This window comes from Moschus berezovskii, chromosome 21 (assembly GCF_049115385.1).
Source record: "Moschus berezovskii isolate FMDL1 chromosome 21, NW_MosBer_1.0, whole genome shotgun sequence".
Classification (NCBI taxonomy): Eukaryota; Metazoa; Chordata; class Mammalia; order Artiodactyla; family Moschidae; genus Moschus; species Moschus berezovskii.
The window spans coordinates 14,641,731-14,663,009 of record NC_142480.1 but is presented as its reverse complement, the minus strand read 5'-3'; the positions used below and the strand labels follow the sequence as shown (position 1 = coordinate 14,663,009).

Genomic DNA, 21,279 nt, shown 5'->3' with positions numbered 1-21,279 from the left:
CGCCCGACGCAGGCGCCGCACAGCCAATCGGCGGCTGCCACACTGCGGCCCGAGCCGGGCTGGGGGGTTGGGACCTCCGGCTGCAGGTCCGCCTGGGCCAGACGCGCGGTCGCGGGCTCAGGGTGCGTGCTCGCCGGCCCGGTGTCCGCAGTCCCCGCCGAGCCCCGACCCTCCTGGCCGCCCCCCGCCGCCTCGCCTCGCCGCCATGCGCCTCCGCCGCCCAGCGCTGCTCCCGGGCCTGGCGCTGCTCGTCGCCGCGGCCCGCCTCGCTGCTGCCTCGGATGTGCTGGAACTCACGGACGACAACTTCGAGAGTCGCATCACCGACACGGGCTCTTCGGGCCTCATGCTCGTCGAGTTCTTCGCCCCCTGGTGAGGCCACTCAGCCGGGGCGGGAGAGGGGCGGCCGGGTGGGCAGGGGGCGAAGGCGCGGGAACGGTTGGGCCTACGCAGCGTCGGCGGCCTCCATCACTCCGGAGAGCCCGGCTGCAGCCGGAAGGTTTTCCGCCCACGGAGACCCAAGCTGCCTCGCCGAGAGCGGAGAAGTCGGTGCTGATCCTCCTGGTAGCGAGAGCCGAGAGGCAGAAAGCGAAGGCCCCTCTCGCGCAGGGCCACATCCTTCCCTCGGTGCTCCTGCGGCACTTCCTATTTGCAGAGGGTTTAACCACCCCCCTGCCCCGCCAGCTCTGATGGTATCTTTAGAGTTTCTCCGTGAGTCAGTGCTACTTACTGTTTCCCATTCTACAGACTAGGCTTCGCGAGGCCTTATATTGGAACCTAACGTTTCACCAAATGCAGAGGCCCTACGCCCCCAGGGTACTTCCTTTCTTCTTGCCCCAGGCAGCCGTTGGTTTCTAGCCAAGGTCACTCAAGTGGCTGCAGAATGGTCATTTGTGCTTTCTTAAGGCAGGCAGTTATTTTGCCCATCGCCTGATGCACACTTTGTTCGTTCAACTGATGCTTCTCAGCACCAGCAGAATTCAGTTAGAAAGAGCAGATGAACAGAGTAATTCCACCAGAAGCTGTCTAAATGGCCAGTTTCAATAAGGATTTCTGGAAAATGCCAAAGACGACCCTAAAGAGAAAGTAAGCAGTGTTGGAGAAATACTCCACTTAAGGGTGACTTAACTAGGGTGTAAGTTCCTTAGGATACAGCTGACTGGGGGGTGGGGGTGGGGAGAGAGCAAATAGAATTTCTGGCCCAGGAAACCTGAATGTTGGCTTTTTTTTTTAACCCAAAGATATTTGTCATAACAAACAATGATTATCTTAACGATGGCGACGGCTCAATATAACCATGCTAATTACAGTACTTAATTTTTCTCCTGCCACAGTGACCCTTAATTAAAAACTATTTGTATTCAGAAGTCTAAGTAAAAGAAAGTTACTGGATAACTTGCATTTACTTCTGTCAGTAACTCTGGTCTTCACTCTACAGGGGCTCAGCCGACTTGAGGGTACACTAGAAGTCCTGTAATGAAGACCACCTGAACCAGAAGGGTGTGCTTAGCAACACCTTTTCAACTTCCGATAGACTTTGCGTCTAGGGCGTTCCCATGGCTAACTGGCAGTACTGATTACACATCATAGGTGGTCTTTATACATCTCTAGAACTCACATTCTCTCAGAAACAACTGGTCCCAATCACATAACTATGCTGTTGACTTTGAGAGGGTGTTCCTGTAATTAGAATGGCTGTATGGAGCCGTATCAAAACTGGGAGGTGCCTCTGTGACTACAGGGGTCAATATGTAGTGAATTGCTAGAGAATTGTGGGCTGTCAGACTGTTAGTTTAAAGCAGATTTTTATTTTTACAATTGAGGTGTTTTGTGCTACTTTAGGGGCTTCCCTGGGCGCGCTCGGAGAAGGCAATGGCAAGCCACTCCAGTACTCTTGCCTAGAAAATCCCATGGACGGAGGAGCCTGGTGGGCTACAGTCTGTGGGGTCGCTAAGGGTCGGACACTACTGAGCGACTTCACTTTCACTTTTCACTTTCACACATTGGAGAAGGAAATGGCAGCCCACTCCAGTGTTCTTGCCTGGAGAATCCCAGGGACGGGGGAGCCTGGTGGGCTTCTGTCTATGGGGTCACACACAGTCGGACACGACTGAAGTGACTTAGCAGCCGCAGCAGCAGGGCGCGCTAGTGGTAAAGAACCGGTCTGCCAATGCAGGAGATAACGAGAGACTCGGGTTCGATCCCTGGGTCAGGAAGATTTCCTGGAGGAGGGCATGGCAACCCAACCCTAGTATTCTTGCCTGGAGAATCCCTTGGACAGAGGAGCCTGGCGGGCTGTAGTCCATGAGGTTGCACATAGTGAGACACGACCGAAGAGACTGAGCGCGCATGCGCGTGCTACTTTCAATTGTCGCATGTGCTTCCCTGAGAAGTGCACAGCCCATTGTGCACTAAACTGTCCCTAAAGTTGGGTGGACCTCTGCTGTGGTGGCACCTTTTAACTGGTCTGGAAGGTAAAGAGTCATCCTCCACAATGCCTGCAGGAAGGGTCAGTTTGCTGAATGAGTAATTTGGAATCAAGGAAGTCTCCTGTTGATGATGTCCTTATTTCTTCACATTCAGCTATTTTTATTTATTAATATTTTAGCTGAAAATATTTTCCAGCTGCTATTATTCCTTTGTGCTCTTGTTACATATGAGCTAGGAACAGTTAAAGAATCCTTGTTAAGAGTAAACTGGACCTGTTTTGAGCAAGTTGTTTTTCTCATTTGTCTTAGGGTATTTTTTCAACTTTGGTTTTACAAGTGAAAGTGACATTTCTTTGCAGCTGATTTTGTAACCTAATATTTCCAATATGGAGTCATCATCTGTGTAATTTGGAAGAATGGGAGTATCTGAATTTCTGTGAGGGAAAAAATAGAACTATTTAAATGTGATAAGTTCTGAAAATGACTGGTCAGTGTGAAGTTTTAAGTCTTCAGCATCTGCGTGTGTTGTAGGTTTGTGCCCTGTTCTCTAGGGCAGTAGTATTAATTAATGATACTTGATACTGTTTTTATAGATATAGAAAAAGACTACGTGGATAGTATGAAGTGAAATAGTTAATATTTTTCTTACACATAATGATTTATTTCCTTGGAATTCCCTCCCCCTCCCCCCACCCCCATTTGGTCTTTTCAATAAGATTTAGCTCAGTAGTTGACTTCCTTCTCTGGACCACTAACTGGTTGCTCCTTCTATTAGGACCTAATAATGCTTTCTATCACCCCTGCCAGACTGATGTTTCTACAGGGTGAGGATTATTATCAGTTTTTCTTCTGTCAAAAGCTAAAATAGCATATGGCACATTGCAGTCACGAATTAATGATTGTTGGGTGACTATATGTTGGGATTCCTGATTTAAACTACCTGGATTAGTTGCTAGGTAGCATCCCTGAAGGTGAATGGGATTATTTGTGTTTTAGTATTATCCAGCAGTAGGTGAAAGAAGTAGTGGTAAAACTTGATGCTCACCTTCAAAATCCACCTAAATTCCATTCCTGATGAATTTTAAAGAGGCAATCTCCTCCATTGGAACTTGTCAGACAGGTCCTTCCATTGGGCATTTGATGATATTGTGGATAGTAGCAGTGCTTAAGGCAGCGGTTTTCAGTCCCAGCCCAGTCCTTCTGAGTATCTCCTGGATTCCCAGAGGAATCATTCAGTAAGTCCCAGGGTGGTGCCTCAGCACAGGGTTTTTCGGTTTTTTTTTTTTTTTTTTAATGCTTAATTTATATTTTGTATATGCATCTGTGTTGAGACCCACTGGTCTGGCTTAATTATTTTAAACTATTCTCTTCAGATGTTTAAAGATAGCTGAAGTGAAACTATTCATAAATCTGTTGCCTCAGTCTTTTTGGACAATTACTACATATGTATTCAATAAATCTCTTAATACATGTAACACATTTATTGTCTCATCAAAAAAAAAAAGCCTTTCATAGTTCTCTTGAATGAATCATTCTTACTAGTAATTTTACTTTTGCTCTACTATTCCCTTATGTAAAATACCGTATCCTGTCCTGTATGAAGCTTTAAATCTTTAAGACCCAGATCAGTACTTCAACACACATTCATTTTTAACCTTTGCACCCGTATTATGTTCCCAGAAGCCTAGATTTCTCAGCTAATTTGGTTATTTTATTAAATCAGTTGGAATTTGTATATTTTTGTTACAACCCACATGCATGAATTTTTTAATATATTATGGAATACAGAGGATATAATGAGGATAAAATACCATATTTTATGTCTCACAAGGTGAGAAATGCTACCACTGAAACCACGACGTGATTGCAAGACTTATCCCAGTTTCTGATGTTCTGATGCAGTAAAATGTGCATCTGTGAAATACAGTATGAGGAATACCATTAATTCACCACCTGCCCAGGCTAAAAATTAAAGCGAGTGCAGTTGAAGTCCCCTGTGTGCTCTTTCTCCATGTTACACACTCCCTTGTCCTAAATTTGGTTTTTATCATTTGGTTCTATATTTTTAGTAAATATGTCTGTGACCCTAGTTCTGTTCAGTCACTCAGTCATGTCTGACTCTTTGCAGCCCCATGGACTGCAGTACGCCAGGCTTCCCTGTCTCTCACCAACTTCCGAAGCTTCCTCAAACTCATGTCCATCGAGTTGGTGATGCCATCCAACCATCTCATCCTCTGTCGTCCCCTTCTCCTCCTGCCTTCAGTCTTTCCCAGCATCAGGGTCTTTTCCAGTGAGTCAGTTCTTCTCATCAGGTGGTCAAAGTATTGGAGCTTCAGCATCAGTCGTTCCAATGAATATTCAGGGTTGATGTCCTTTAGGATTGACTGGTTTGATCTCCTTGCAGTCCAAGGGACTCTCCAAGAGTCTTCTCCAATACCACAGTTCAAAAGCATCAATTATTCAGCGACCCTAAGCAACGTCTGATGTTACAGTTTTTTTTAATAGTACTCTTTTTCTATGTCAGTTTTCTAATGATTATTTTTGAGTAGGACTTCTACGGACCTTGAAGAATATAAATTCTTTATTTTGTTTTAAACAAGTTTTGGGGGGCAAAGTGTTTCAGAATTACTTATTCATCCATTACTAAATAAAATGTGTGACTTTTGGCTATGAAATACGTCAGCTCAAATTTCTTCCTTGTTTCCTTATGTTTTCCAATTCTATTTTGATGTCTGTGAGGAGGTCGAAGAACTACGCACCTTCTTTAAGGGATACCTCTGCACGTTGTTGGTTTTTGAAGAGATGACATATAGTGGTGCTAGCTGTGTACTGATATACTGCTCCCCACATTGCAAGTGCAATGTGCCTAAGGGATTGGTAGGGCTTCTGGGCAGAGGAGCAGGTGTTATGATGGCCCTCTGGGAAAATACTCTAATTGACATAATGCTTTGTCTTCATGAGCTGTTATAGTCAGGTGAACTGTATAGCCATAAAAATCAGGCTTGCTTCTTAGGTACATCTTTTAGATTCTTTCCCATTATAGGTTATTACAAGATATTGAATATAGTTCCCTGTGCTATACGGTAAGGCCTTGTTTATAGTATTGTGTATATGTTAATTCCAAATTCCCAGTTTATCCCCTGACCCCCATTGCACTTTTGAGAAGATAGATGCCGTTCTGACTGTTCTAGACTGCTGTTCAGTCCTATAGAGTAGATCACAGCCTTGAGATAATAATACCTTTACTTCTGTTCAGTCCTATAGAGTAGATCACAGGCTTGAGATAATAGTACCTTTACTTCTGAGAGATCTGATTAACCTTATCAGTACAGGATGTTGTTCAGGTGATGTGTTTTCTTTTGGAAGCAGCTATTAGTCAAAAGTAGTAGTATAACTTGAAGTCCTTCCTAGAGAAACAAAATTAACAAACTTATATATAAGCTTTTTCTTTAATATATTTACATAGGTGTGGACACTGCAAAAAGCTTGCCCCAGAGTATGAAGCTGCAGCTACCCGATTAAAAGGAATAGTCCCATTAGCAAAGGTGAGTATAGGCAAATTCTTCATTCAAGGAAACAAAGTATTTTAAATAGTAATTGGTTAACAGTTAACATTGATTTTCTTTGTTCACAATTGCTAAGAAGAGAGAAAAGGAGCTTCTGGGCAAATACACAGCTGACTATTAATCATGGGTTTGAAAGGTTAAAAGTGGTGAAACTAAGGGAAATACTGGCGTAAGAAAAAAGTAAGATACACGGTAAATAAGGCGTAAGGGGCAGATGTGGATAGTAAGATTACAGTAGACGAAGTTAGAGGAAAATTGTCACCGCGTAATGAGTTCCCTAAGTTACTACACGCTAGTCACAGTGATGGGAACAGGAAGATGCCAAGAGGATGTTAGGTGAGTAACTGGTCGACTGTAAACTTAGTATTTGCTTTTACACTCAAAGTAATGCTTCCAGAATTTTTCATTGTTGTGTCGCAGACTCCTAGTTGCTCCAGTCTAAAAGTTCCTATCTTACCAGCCTCAAGTAAATAATTCATACCTTTACAGGACTGTTTTGAAAACTGATTTTTTTTTTTAATTTATTACTTTGGCTGCACTGGGTTTTAGTTGCAGCATGTGGGATCTAGTTCCCTGACGAGGGATTGAACCCAGGTCCCCAGCATTGGGAGCATGGACTCTTAGCTGCTGGACGACCGGGAAATTCCTGAAAGCTACTTTTAATCCTGATGTTCTATGGCAGCCTGCCATAGAAAAAAAGAGTTCAGTGTTCATTGGAACGATACAAAGGAGATTAGCATGGCACCTGTGCAAGGATGACACCCAGATTCATGAAGCGTTCCATATTTTTTTACATCATCATATGTAAAATGGATAGCCAAAAGGAATTTGCTGTATGGCCCAGGAAACTCAAACAGGGGCTCTGTGTCAACCTAGAAGGGTAGGATGGGGAGGGAGATGGGAGGGAGTTTCAAAAGGGAGAGGATATCTGTATACTTATGGCTGATTCATGTTGAGGTTTGACAGAAAACAGCAAAATTGTGTAAAGCAATTATCTTTCAGTAAAAAATAAATTAATTTAAAAAAGAGTTTCTGTCATGACTTTGTTCCTGCCTCATGTAGCTGTAGCCTTCGTTACTATAGATACATTACTTTTCTGAACTTCAGTTTATGTTAAGGCATTGGGATCATTCCTCAGAATCTTGTGTAGGTTAAATGAGGTAATACATGCAAAGTGCTGGCTGCATTACCTTCCTTGGAATAAGTGGCTAAATAGATGGAAAATTGTTTTTCGTCTTCCTGGTAGGTCTCACTAGATCTATCTGTCACGTTATAGTTTAGCCCAGATTCAGACCAGCTCAGGGAGCTTATGGCAACCCACTCCAGTATTCTTGCCTGGAGAATCCCATGGACAGAGGAGCCTATCAGGTTAAGTTAAAGGGATCACAAAGAGTCGGACACGACTTAGTGACTAAACAACAACAATAAACAATAACCTTTGCTAATAACCATTTGTGACTTGCTAAATCAAATTATACCCCACCTGATGGTGATATAGCAATCTATATGTCCCATTGATGATAATCATTATCAAAGTAAGCCACTATTACTAATTTAAGTGACTTATCTCTCGCATATTCTGAGGGATGGGGAAAGGGTGGAAAACATTGCTTTAGACTATAGAGACTCCCAGGGTAGAATTTAAGTAGTCATTTGTGCATTTTATATGAGGCCCAGGAATCTAAATTTTAGAGTTCCTGTTAGGTGGTTCTGATGTAGCTAGACCAACACCAGTCTGCCTTTAAAATCTAGTGTCTGTGGGATGTGTGTCAAGAATTGCTTGATATTTTGATTTGACCACTCTTCATGTTTTGGGAATGTGGGAAAAGCCTGCAGCAGACTTTTGGATAACAAATGGTTCATGTATTTTCATCTTTAGGTGGATTGTACTGCCAACACGAACACCTGTAATAAGTATGGAGTGAGTGGATATCCAACCCTGAAGATATTTAGAGACGGTGAAGAATCAGGTGCCTATGACGGGCCTAGGACTGCCGGTAAGGAACCTGCATTACATTTTGGAAACTGGAACTGTTTCCAAAGAACTCTGTTCTTTTTAGTGGAAACATGACATTTTCTGTACAGCATACTTAAAAATTCCTCATCTAAGAGGTCAATTTGGACACTTGACGAAAGACATCTCTCACTGAACAGATTATGTAAGTAATATAGAAAATACTTGAGGTTGATTTATAAGGTTTACCAGGCATTTTTTTATTTGACAAATATACTGACTCTGTGCCATATCCTATAGTATGGTGCCCAGAGTTTATTGATGAATAAAGCAGCCATGGTTCTCACTCTTATGATGCTTACATTCTGGGCAATGAAGGCAGCAACAGGTTAAAAATATACATACGTAGATAACCATGTCACATCCGTCAGGATAACTACTACTAAAAAAGAAAAGAACAAGTGTTGGCAAGGATGTGGCGAAATTGGAACTCTTGTGCAAAGTTGATGTGAACTTGACATAAAATAGTGTATGCAGCCACTATGGAAAACAGCCTAGCGGTTCCTAAAAAAATAAAGATACAATTACTGTATGATCCACCAGTTCCACTTCTGAGTATATACTTAAAAGAATTAAAAGCAGAGTCTGGAAGAATTATGTATAAATTGTATATAATACAGTGGAATATTATTCAGCCTTAAAAAGTTAGTTCTGATGTGCTGTGACATGGGTGAACCTTGAAAACATGCTAAGTGAGATAAGCCAATGACAAAAAGACAAATACTGTGTCATTCTACTTGTATGAAATTTCTTGAGTAGTCAGTTTCCTAGAGACAAAGTAGAATGTGCTTCACAAGGGTGGTGGGAAGTTGTTTATAATGAATAGAGTTTCAGTTTTGCAAGATGAAAGCGATTGATTTCTGCTGTCTGGAGATTAGTTGAACAATGGTGTGAATGTACTTGATGCCACAGAACTAAATACTTTAAAATGGTTAAGATGGCAAATTTTATGCTATGTATATTTTACCACAGTTTAAAAAGTGTGTGTGCTATATTTATACATATCAATAACCTATATGGATAAGATAAATTCAGTTAGTTATAAGAGCATTAAAAAGGAGAAAAATAAAATTGTATGATGTGATAGTGATTGGGGATGGGAGTACCACATTATTATAAGGGTGATTAGGGAGGTAACCTTTGAGCTGAATGCTCGGAAGGAGCTAGCCATGAGAATATGTGGACCAGAGCTTTCCAGGCAGAGGGAAAACAGGTGCAAAAAGACCCTAAGACATCACTGAGCTTGATATGTTCAAGGGACAGAAGGACCTTGTGGCTGGAATATAATTAGCAAGGATGACAGGAGAGGTTTGGGAGGTAAGTGGTCTGGCCCTGTTGGTAGCGCCCATAATGGATGAGAAAATATATTTTGGACAGTTTTATCTTGAGTCTTAACAATTAACTGGGCATATTTTAACAGCTAAGAGGAAGGTTCGCTCAGTTTGGGCATTTTAGGTGACATGGAATTTTTTCAGCATGTATGATTGTTACTTGTACACAAAGCTTTACATAACATGGCCCCTGCCTAACTCAAACGTCACCTCAAGACTGTTTCACTTTAGAACCTTTGTCCTGGTTGTGTTTACAGTCTGAGATGATCTTCCCGCACGTTTGCATGGCTTGATTCTTTTTGTCATTCAGATACTGGCTTAAATTTCACTTCCCAGGGAATTCTTGGTGGTATACTGGTGTTTTCACTGCTGGGACCTGGGTTTAATCCCTGGTTGGGGAACTAAGATTCCACAAACTGGGTAGTATGCCACGCCCCACCAAATTCTCTTTCTACCAGACTACCAAACCTAAGGTAGCCAGCCATTCATATACTTATCAGCCTATTCATTCTCTGCATAGCACTGGTTACCATCTGATATATATTTTTTAATATTCTTTGTTTAATTTGTTAGCTGTGCTGGATCTTAGTTGCAACTCGTAGACTTCTGAGTTGCAGGATGCATGCGGGATCTAGTTCCCTGACCAGGGATCAAACTCCCTGCATTGGAAGCCGGAATCTTACCCACTGCACTACCAGGAAAGTCCCACTATCTGATATTTTAAATTGCTTTACTTACGTGGGGATTTAGGTGGAGATTTTACTTACATTGTAAGCTCCAAGAGATCAGTGATAAACTGGTTGCTCAGCACTCCCATTATACCTCTCAGAATTTTAAATACTCAGGGAGAAAAGTAACACTTCTCATCATACCCCTGAGGTAAAGTTCTTTGTAATAATTTATATGGTGATATAGCTTCCCTGGTAGCTCAGACGGTAAAGCGTCTGCCTACAATGTGGGAGACCCAGGTTCGATCCCTGGGTCGGGAAGATCTCCTGGAGAAGGAAGTGGCAACCCACTTCAGTATTCTTGCCTGGAAAATCCCATGGACTGAGGATCCTGGTGGGCTAAAAGTCCATGGCGTCGCAAAGAGTCGGACACGACTGAGCAACTTCACTTTCACTTCACTATATGGTGATATAGTAATTCCCTGTCCCCTTGCAGGCCAAACAGTTGTTACCTGATTCAGTGTACCTATTTTTAGAATGTATTCGTTTACCTTCTGGTCGCTGCACACAGGCTTTTTCTACCTGGTGCTGGGGTGCCTCTAGCTGCGGTACAGGGGCTTCTCGGTGCAGAGCACAGGCTCTAGGCGCGTGAGTGCGGGGCCCTACGCACAGGGGCTCAGTAGCTGTGGCTCTTGGCCCTCAAGCATGCAGGCTTTAGTAGTTGTGGTGCATGGGTTTACTTGCTCCTCAGCATGTGGGATCTTCCTGGACAAGGAACCAAACCCTTGTCCCCTGCATTGGCCGGTGGATTCTTAGGACTCTACCACCAGAAGATGACATTTGAGTGAAAACCTAAAGGAGAAAATGAGGAAGGAAGCCAGGTGGTTACCTGAAAGACTGAGGCAGAGAACAGCATGCAGGAGGGCATCATTTATGTTGTTGTAAACACTTTGCTACATGACTGGTAGGGATATAAATAAGTACCGTCTCTTTGGGAGCCAGTTAAACGGTTATAAAAGCATGTCCTCTTTTTGACCCAGTGAATCCACTTTTAGGAAGTTACCCTACAGATACACTCAATCATGTGTAAAAGGACATTAGTACAAGGTTGTTTATGGCAGTATCATAGCAGCAAGAAATTGGAAACAAACATTCATCAATTGTGGCTGGTTTAAATTATGTTACATCCGTACAGTGAAATACTATGTGGCAATAAAGAAGATTGAGATAACTCTTTATGTTTACTGACATAATTATCTCTAAATTGTGTTAAATGGCAAAAACAAAATACAGAACAGCGTATGTGTTTGCTGCCTTTAGAGGAGCAAAGAAAATATGTCTGGAGGGATATATAAAAAACTGATGTGTTATCCTATAGGGAGGAAACTGGGTAACTAGGGATAGGAAGAAAACATCATTGTGTATGTTTTTTTAACTTTTCCAACTTTAAATCATGTGAATGGTTGGTTACTTTTCAAAAATTATAAATTTGTGTTGCTATAATCTTTTGTCTTTTAAGATGGAATTGTTAGCCACCTGAAGAAACAGGCTGGACCAGCTTCAGTTCCTCTCAAGACTGAGGAAGAATTTGAAAAGTTCATTAGTGATAAAGATGCTTCTGTGGTGGGTAAGTAGCAAGTTTGATTGTGCCACAAAATCGTCAACATGGTTTCAAAAGTCCTCTAAGTCTGAGTAAACAATCAAGTTAAAACTTTAGGAAACCTTGTGGGCAGTTAAAAGACAACTCACAGAACTAGGTCAGCGTAACTATTAATGTAATATGGGGGGAAAGTGGTTTTTATTTGAGTGGCTTGGTATTCTTACAGATGTAAAGATTTAATGTCAAAGAACTAAAATAGGAATAGCTTTAGTTTTTCCTATTACTTCTTAAACTCCTGAGATTTAACTCAAGTAATAATATAAGACTGAAAATGGGGTTTTAAAGGGGGAGGATATAGGTAAATGATAAACCTCTGTAGCTGCTACTTCCACAGTTGTAGAAGAATTTACAATTTAAGATTGAATTGCTGGCTTTGTGTGTATTTTTACAGCAATCTTTGCTTTTTCAGATGTTATCATATCTCATTATTTTTAAAATAAGTTGAGTCAGTTAAACACCTACATCTTGAGTGTTCTTTGTTTTGTTTTAAATGTAATGTATAATACATTTGACTTAAAAATAAATTTAAACATACAGTCTTGTGCTTCTCTTAATCTCCTCGTTATTGTAATAAAACTTGACTTTCTGGCAGTAGAGGTTGGTTTATCATTTAAGTTTGACTAAAAGTCACTTCTTATCTGGATTTTATTCATTCTGTGTATGTATGTGTGTTTTATTTATTTAGGCTGTTTTCCGTCTTTGTTGCTATGCAGACTTTTCTCTAGTTTTTTCTCTAGTTGCAGGGGCTACTCTCTGGTTGCGGTGCAAGGCCTTCTCATTGCAGTGTCTTCTCTTGCTGCAGAGCATGGGGTCTAGGGCACTTGAGCTTTAGTAGTTACAGTTGTCAGGCTTCAAAGTGCAGGCTCAGTAATTGTGGTGTGCAGGCCTAGCCGCTCTGTGGCATGTGGGATCTTCCTGGCCTAAGGATCGAACCCATGTCCCCTGCATTGTAGGTGGATTCTTTACCTCTTTGCCACCTGGGAAGCGCTGAGTCTGTATTTTTTACAAGGAGTTAACCATAAACAGACATTTAATCAACACTTTACTAGATTTGAATTTCTAAAAGACATAGAAAAATATGGTGAATTAATTGACATTTTATTTTGACATACTGCCTTATTTACTCCTCTGACATCTAAAATAGTCCCTGAAGCTCTAAGGAGTTACACAATATGCTCAAATTTTTCAACTGTGAAAAACTAGAATTAAGACCCTGACAAATTCTCTCCCTCAGCTTCCTCACGAACGTTTTTTTTTTTAAGGGTAGAGAAAGAATTCTTATCCTAAATATTTTGTCGAATAGTCTCAGCCATGGCAAAGCAGAACTGATCATTCCTATCTTGCTTTGCTTATCCATAATAAAGGCTTTGAAGAATAGAGGACTTTTAAAGTTTTGAATATGTCTCAGCACTTAACTGTTTCTTCCTTGTTTTTGACATTTTCTGTATAGGTTTTTTCAAGGATTTATTCAGTGAAGCTCACTCTGAGTTTCTAAAAGCAGCCAGCAACTTGAGGGATAACTACCGGTTTGCACACACCAATATTGAATCTCTGGTGAACAAATACGATGATGATGGAGAGTAAGTAACTGAGTTGAATGCCCTTGTAGATATGCACCTTGACCAGGTACTATTGTGTGAACTGGTGTTATTTTTATTTTTTTAAGATTATTTTTTAATCTTTTGGCCATGCCACATGGCATATGGGATCTTAGTTTCTCGATTAGGGATCGAACCCAGCCCCCTGCATTGGAAGGTGGAATCCTAACCACTGGACTGGACTGAACTGGTGGTTTTTAAGCCTAGTTTTTCCAAAACCTTTATTGTGCACATATTAGGCAGTAAGCCGAGTTCTAGAAACTGTTGCTCCCCTTGAGGGGCATCTGGTAGCAGGAGATAGTAAATATATTTAAAAATAGAAATGTCAGTGAGCATTACAGGTATTGTGATAGAAATTAGGCAGAGTACCAGAAGTACATTGGAGGGATTGGGAATAGTATCAGAAAAAAAAATAGAGAAAGTGACTCTTGAGGTGTATCTTGAAAGATAAATTTTTCTGGGCAGGTTATGGTGGGGGATAAGGATTATTCCATGTAAAGCAGCAGGTGGTAAGGCCTCGAGTTGTGAAATAACCTAGGCGTGTTGGAACCTGTATTACTGCTGGAGTATTGTTCATAGATGAGGTCATCGTGAAAGGTAAGGTTGGAGAGGTCAGCAGAGACCAAATTAGAGGAGATCTAAGTGCCATACAGAAAAATGTAGATTTTATATTTTAGGCATTTGAGAGCCATTGAAAGACTTTGAGCTAGAGAGTAATGTGATGAATTTTGTCTTTGAGAGGAAAAGTCACTGGCACTCACATAGTGAAGGTTTGAAAGGGGAGGGATGGCAAGGCAGTCAAGAAAGTCTAAGGGTGACACACAAGGAGGTTAAGCTTTACATGCTATACATGGCAGAACTAGGGTGGAGCCTTTGCAGCTAGATGATTTGGCTGCAAAGTTGTTGGGCTTAGCCATGAGGCTCTACTGCTCATTAAGCACACCACATATCAGCTTGTTAACCTTAGATTTGTTCACTGAGTCCGCCTCTCACACTTGCCATTAAAGGTGACGATCAGCCTCTGATCAGAAGTCTTATTTAGAAGACCTTATAAAGAAGGGTGTACTAAGGCCATTATGTGTACCCCAATGCCATATCATCATTAAAGATCACATCTGGAACTGATTTTGATTTTCTGGCAGTAGCTGCTCTGAAACTTGGTAACGCCGCTTTAAAAATAAAAGTCTTAGATAGCATGTTTGTATTAGGTCCTTTTTCGCTATGTAGTTTCCATGTATGCTATGAAAATACCTGTGTTATAGAATGGACGTAAAGTTCATAGTTAATGTTGGAAGAGTTGAGAGGGGGGCTATAAGGACTTAAAGGTGCTGACACATAGCCCTAAACAAGTGATATAACTGTATATGGGTGTGTACAGTATGGAGAGGAGGAATGAATGGAGAAGCAAAAGCAAGAGGCAAGATATTAATGGTTACAACAGTTTCTGGGAATGTTTGTATTAGGTATAAATCTGTGACTCAGAACCAAATTGGGGTTCGGTGTTAGCTGAATAAAAGGCTAGAAAGTCAAAAGGAATTTCCTTCAAATGTTCAGTGGAATGAGGAAAACTTGGCTTAGGGAGAGAGGCAAAGTAGTGCCAGCGAGGGAAAATTACGTAAACTGGGTTTACTGGGATAGAGAAATCTAGAACCAAAAAATTTCTAATGAACTCAACCTAAACATTATTTATAATCATATAGAATTATACCTATAGAATTTCTATAGCTGGAAGGGATCTTAACTATATTTTCTCTATTGAAGTAATTTTATTACTATATGGGAAAGTTGAATTTTCAAGGAGAGTGTCAGGGCAAGATACCTTCCAATAAGAGCAAGTTCTACTTTCTCTTATTTGTACATATTAGGGCTTTGGGGTAAGTTGGGTACTTTTTTCTATTGTTTTTAAAGGTTTGGAAATTGTCTACTCTAAACCCTTTTTGTACTGATGTAAAAGCTGAAGCGCAGAAGAATTAAACTGATAGCTGGCCCAAGTTCTTTGACGTTAGTTGGTAGAACAAGAATTAGAACTAAGGTCTCCTAACTTTCTAATCTAGGTTTAGTAAAACCAATTATTGCACTTGAGATTAAAGTGGTTAGCTCCTTAGCATTGATGAGAGGATCATATTGTAAATAGTCTGAGCTTTAAATAATAAAAGATGGGAGATAGTTCTGCTGCTGCTGTCTACCTACTAAATTTTGTTTTTTTAAGGGGTATCACCTTGTTTCGTCCTTCCCATCTGACGAACAAGTTTGAAGACAAGACTGTGGCATATACAGAACAGAAAATGACCAGTGGGAAGATTAAAAGATTTATTCAGGAAAACATGTGAGTACATCTTTATACTTCTTTTGGCATTTCTTGGCTTCATTTTAGTTTTTTTTAATCTTAGTTATTAAGCATACTATCAGTTTACTTAATTTTATAATATAGATAAAAACCTGCCAAATTTGATAATGGATTCTGCCATTTCAGTTTTGGTATCTGCCCTCACATGACAGAAGACAATAAAGATTTACTGCAGAGCAAGGATTTACTTGTTGCTTACTATGATGTGGACTATGAAAAGAATGCTAAGGGTTCCAACTACTGGAGAAACAGGTAATAAGAATAATTTTTCCCCTTTGTAGACAAGTTTACACAGTACATAAACAGTTTCTTCTAACTATCCTGTTATCCCATGTGATCATTTGACGCTATAAGGACAAATAAACTGTTTCTGAAAACTACTGGGCACATCTTCCATAGGTGTTCCTTTGCCTTATGACACAGCTGATTCCTGCCCTCCCAGAAAAGATGCAAATGCCATCTAAAATGTCCTCTAACACATTGTGCCTCGTTGCCCATTGAGACCCTCAGTGCACTTTATCCATAGAGATTTTCGTTCTGGGTTTGTTATTAATGCCTGCAGTATGTTATATAATATGGCAACATTCAGTGGGAATGGACTGTTTGTTTGGATACCGCTAGTTTGGCAGTGAAGTTCAGTAAGACATTGGAGTATACCATAATCCTACATCAGTGCACAAGAACGCAAGTTCAGACTGATTCCAGAGGGCTGCTGCTGCTGCTAAGTCACTTCAGTCGTGTCCGACTCTGTGTGACCCCATAGACGGAAGCCCACCAGGCTCCCCCGTCCCTGGGATTCTCCAGGCAAGAACACTGGAGTGGGTTGCCATTTCCTTCTCCAGTGTGTGAAAGTGAAAAGTGAAAGTGAAGTCGCTCAGTCGTGTCCGACCCTTAGCGACCCCACGGGCTGCAGCCTACCAGGCTCCTCCATCCATGGGCCAGAGGGCTGCAGGGACTCTTAAATGTTGCTTTCTACTTTCTTGCATCTTGGTTTCAGAAGTGCTTTACCATCCTGGTGTACTCTTGGCATAAATCTCCCTTGTTTCCCACAGAGTGATGATGGTGGCAAAGAAATTCCTGGATGCTGGAAAGAAACTCCATTTTGCTGTAGCTAGCCGCAAAACCTTTAGCCATGAACTTTCTGATTTTGGCTTGGAAAGCACTACTGGAGAGATTCCTGTTGTTGCTGTCAGAACCGCAAAAGGAGAGAAGTTTGTCATGCAGGAGGAGTTCTCGTGAGTTACAAGTTAGCGCGGGTTTGGGATTTGATTCTGCAAAGACACTGTTAAAGCCTTTGACACTACTGCTACTGCTAAGTCACTTCAGTCGTGTCCGACTCTGTGTGACCCCATAGACGGAAGCCCACCAGGCTCCCCCATCCCTGGGATTCTCCAGGCAAGAACACTGGAGTGGGTTGCCATTTCCTTCTCCAATATGTGAAAGTGAAAAGTGAAAGTGAAGTCGCTCAGTCGTGTCCGACCCTTAGCGACCCCACGGACTGCAGCCTACCAGGCTCCTCCATCCATGGGATTTTCTAGGCAAGAGTCCTGGAGTGGGTTGCCATTGCCTTCTCCGTTGACACTACTAAGGATGTATAAAGAAGAACATTGGAATGTGAAGCTAGGTTGAGACCCATGACTGCTGTTTTTCTCAATTAATTAGTTATAGATATTTTAAGGATCATGATTCTTAATAAATTTTGAAAAGCAAAAAAGATGGCAGCTTGGAATTCTTACATGACTATTTCCACCCTGCCATTAAATATAGTAAATAGAGAACACTGGATAGCCTCTTTGAGACTGATGTAATTTCAGACCAAACCAGTCCCCTCCCATCCCTACAGAATGTCTTTTTTCTTGGAATACCACATTGGCCTAAAGTAAACTCAGGAAATTGGAGACATCTTAAGACAAAACCAGACCGTTTTGACCATCACCTTCTGAGGCTTCGGGAGATTAAAACAAGAGAAAATTTTCCTGTGAGTGAAGCCAGTAAAACAAGATACCATAAATAGGCACTGTTCTCCAGAGCAACAAAGTAAGACCTGGTTCTTTTGCAGAATTGAATTTCCAGAAGGACCAATGTGTTCTTCTTTCTCTGACCTTTCTAATCCACAAAGAACACACTAGAAATACAAGAAGGTGGTAGTTTCTTATTCAGTCTGTAGTTCTGCATATTGAGAAATGAGGGCTCCCTCTTTTTTTTTTAAACTTCCAGGTACTTCCTAGCATTGAAATTTAAGCTAAAACAGAAACAATTAAGCTAAAGTGGAAACTATTCTAAAAAATTGCCTTTAGTTCTCTCATTGGTGGGAGTATGTTAACAAGCTCATCCTTGTCTTTCTAATACCAGGCGTGATGGCAAGGCTCTTGAGAGATTCCTGGAGGATTACTTTGACGGCAACCTGAAGAGATACCTGAAGTCTGAGCCTATCCCAGAGAGCAACGATGGGCCTGTGAAGGTGAGGTGCTTACAGTGTCCCCAAACCTGCACAGCTGCCTCTCCTCATTTTTTTATTCCCAAAATGCTGGGTCTAAGTGAAGACGAGGTTGGCTATTGAGTTTCTGTTTTCATGTGTCCTTACCTCTCTCATCATAAATTAAGCATTGGCAGAGCTCATAATGCTTAATAGGGGAATTTTATGATATTCGTCTTAGGGCTCGGTGACTCTTTGGGACAGAACAAGCTAACCCCTAAGAGTAGTTTTAAGATTGTTGCTGTAAGATTATTTTAAGGAAGAGTTGGGTAGCACTTGTTTCCTGTGACTTCTTGAACTTAGTCTGACAGGTGACAGACATGGGAGTGCGTTACTTTCTGGGGAATGGTAATATCTTAATAAAGCCTGTAAGTGCAAGTTGGGTTTCAATAATGTATTTTCAGTGGCAGCACAACAAATCTGAGAGGGATTGAGTCCAGAAACAAATACAGCTCATGAATGTATTCAACTGGCCTTACCAACTAGAGAATCTTCTGTGTTTTCCAGGTAGTGGTAGCAGAGAATTTTGATGAAATAGTGAATAATGAAAATAAAGATGTGCTGATTGAGTTTTATGCTCCTTGGTGTGGTCACTGTAAGAATCTGGAGCCTAAATATAAAGAACTGGGAGAGAAGGTAAGTGTGAAGTATATTATAAAGTTGAATTTGAGTTGGAAGTTAGCATTGGCTGTTGATGAATAGTTACCCTAATTAGTTCAGAACTTATGCGCTGGTGGATTTTCTTTCAACTATCTCCTGTACTGTCTCCTGACTGCACTCTGAGCCTACTCAGTGCCTTAGATACCTGCTTTAACTTTCTACTCCTCAGTCTCAATCTAGATTATGATTAAAAGTACCTTGGCTTCTGAATTTGGTAATGGTATATGAATTCATTATATTCCTCCATCTTAAATCACTTGTCTTAGGTGATGTCTTACTTAGGCCAGGTATCTGTATGTAGGCCAGGTATTTGCAGTTGTCTGTATATAGTCTTAATATGTAGGAACCAAGAGAGAAAAGGGAAGTTTATGGGAAGTTTGATACTTGTGAAAGTATCACTACTCTTTCCATCTCAGCAGCAAAACCTATCCAGCTGTTAATGGTTTTAAGTCCTAAATTGACTGTGTCCCTCTGTCACTGAAAATTTGAAACTTAAAGACCTAACCTTTTTATTAACAGCTCAGAAAAGATCCAAATATTGTCATAGCCAAGATGGATGCTACAGCCAACGATGTGCCTTCTCCATATGAAGTCAGAGGGTAAGTAGATTAAAAGCTAGTAAAAGTGTCTAGGCAATTTGTAGGAAAAAATGAGCTTGTAAACCATTTCTATATTGGGCATGGTTTAGAGAGTCCTCATATTCCATTTGAACACAGAACCATCAGTGCCTTCCTGGCTTAAAGTTTCTGCAGCATGGGCCCTCATGACTGCCCCAGACCTTGTGAACTTTCATATTCCTATGTTCTAATAGGATGTAACCTCATCACTGATGGACAGTAGTATCTGGTCAGATTACAAATCATGAAGAGAAGTTATTCCTAAAACAGTTATTAGGGAAGTGTACGTTAGAGTTACTCTGAAATCTGAAATTGATCAACTCTTTTCTTCTTTTCCCAGTTTTCCTACCATCTACTTCTCTCCAGCCAACAAGAAGCAAAATCCAAAGAAATATGAAGTAAGTGCACTGTCTCATCTCCCCACAAATACAGACACACACATATAGGTCCAGTTCTTTAACTGAGTTTATATAACTGGAAACTGAACTGTCATGGTCAATATATGTGGTTGCTAATGTGCTTTTTAAAATACAAAAGGCTTCCTATGGGGGGAGAGGGGAGAAAATCCACAGTTTTTTAAAAGGTTAAATTTTCAGAGTTATCTTTCTGTTTTCAGGGTGGCCGTGAATTAAGTGATTTTATTAGCTATCTAAAGCGAGAGGCTACAAACCCCCCTGTAATTCAAGAAGAAAAACCCAAGAAGAAGAAGAAGGCACAGGAGGATCTCTAAAGCAGCAGCCAAACATCATACCACTTTGTCAAAGGACTTTTCCGCCAGAGATGGGAAAACCAATGGGGAGGACTGGGACCCGTATGGAATTACTGCCTCTCAGGGCTGAGAGGGCAGAATGGTTATAATCTGAATCCTGTTAAATTTTCTCTAAACTGTTTCTTAGCTGCACTGTTTATGAAAATACCAGAACCAGTTTATGTTTGTGGTTTTGGGAAAAATTATTTGTGTTGAGGGGAACGTTGTGGGGGTGGGGGGAATTGAGTTGGGGGGTTATTTTCTAATTTTTTTTGTACATTTGGAACAGTGACAATAAATGCGCCCCCTTTATACTGTGTTTTCTCCATGAGGTGGGGAACCGAAGGTTCTCTAGACCAGCACTCTCCAGTAGAACTTTCTGCTATGAGAGAAATGTTCTGTAATCTTCATTGCCCAATACCTATTGCTGTTGAGCATTTGAAATGTAGGTAGAAGCATATTTTAGATTTTCATTAAATAGTATAGGGTGAGTAACTACCACGATGGTCCGTACAGCTGTCCTTGCCATGCAGCCGAGCAGGTTTATACCCCCCAAGGGCTGTTCTCTGCCCGGAAATGCCCTGTGTGGGTGTGGCACCAGGCTGGGGTTCACTCAAGCTTTTTCAGGAATTGCTGACACTGCTGGGTACCGCTCTCTCCCCCAAAGCCCAGGGTGTGGTCGTTAACTTCCTTCTCCAGTGGAAACGGGAAAGGCAGTATCATTCTTGCTTGTGAGTGAAATATCCACTTTCTTATGCAACAGTGAGGAACAAAAAGGATAGGACTGGCAAAAGAATCGAACCATTTCCCTCTTCCTTGTTTGGGTAAATCCAAATCCTATCTACAGTTATAGTTTTTTGAGTTACTGGATAATTCTAGATAGGAGCCCTAGTTGTAGGTGATCGTCATCCTCCATGTTTGGAGAAGGAGAGGTTACTAACATTCCTAACGCAGAGGGCCCAGGTTTTATCTCCCTGTTCAGGGAACTAGGTCCCACCTGCAGCAACTGAGAGGTCACATGCCACAACCAAGACTCAGCACAGCCAAATAATAAAATATATTTTTTTAAAAAAAGACCTGGGCTGGGATCTAAGGATCTAATTTTTTAGAGAGCCCCAGAAGTGGTTCATATACACAAGCAAGGGTAAGAACCACTACCTTGGAG

The 21,279-nt window shown here is 41.2% G+C and overlaps 1 protein-coding gene and 1 pseudogene across 1 annotated transcript; both read left to right on the top strand.

Annotated features, from left to right (window-relative positions):
* Positions 1–64: 64 nt before the first annotated feature.
* On the top strand, positions 65–20,615 carry PDIA3 (protein disulfide isomerase family A member 3). Its single transcript, XM_055418363.2, has 13 exons — positions 65–372; positions 5,896–5,974; positions 7,875–7,992; positions 11,528–11,635; positions 13,119–13,248; positions 15,476–15,592; positions 15,740–15,865; positions 16,666–16,848; positions 17,966–18,074; positions 18,597–18,725; positions 19,269–19,348; positions 19,707–19,764; positions 19,983–20,615. Exons 1-13 carry the CDS (start codon positions 206–208, stop codon positions 20,094–20,096), a joined length of 1,518 nt encoding a protein of 505 aa, XP_055274338.1. The 5' UTR covers positions 65–205; the 3' UTR covers positions 20,097–20,615.
* Positions 6,687–6,785, top strand: LOC129550841 (U6 spliceosomal RNA; annotated as a pseudogene).
* Positions 20,616–21,279: the final 664 nt, after the last annotated feature.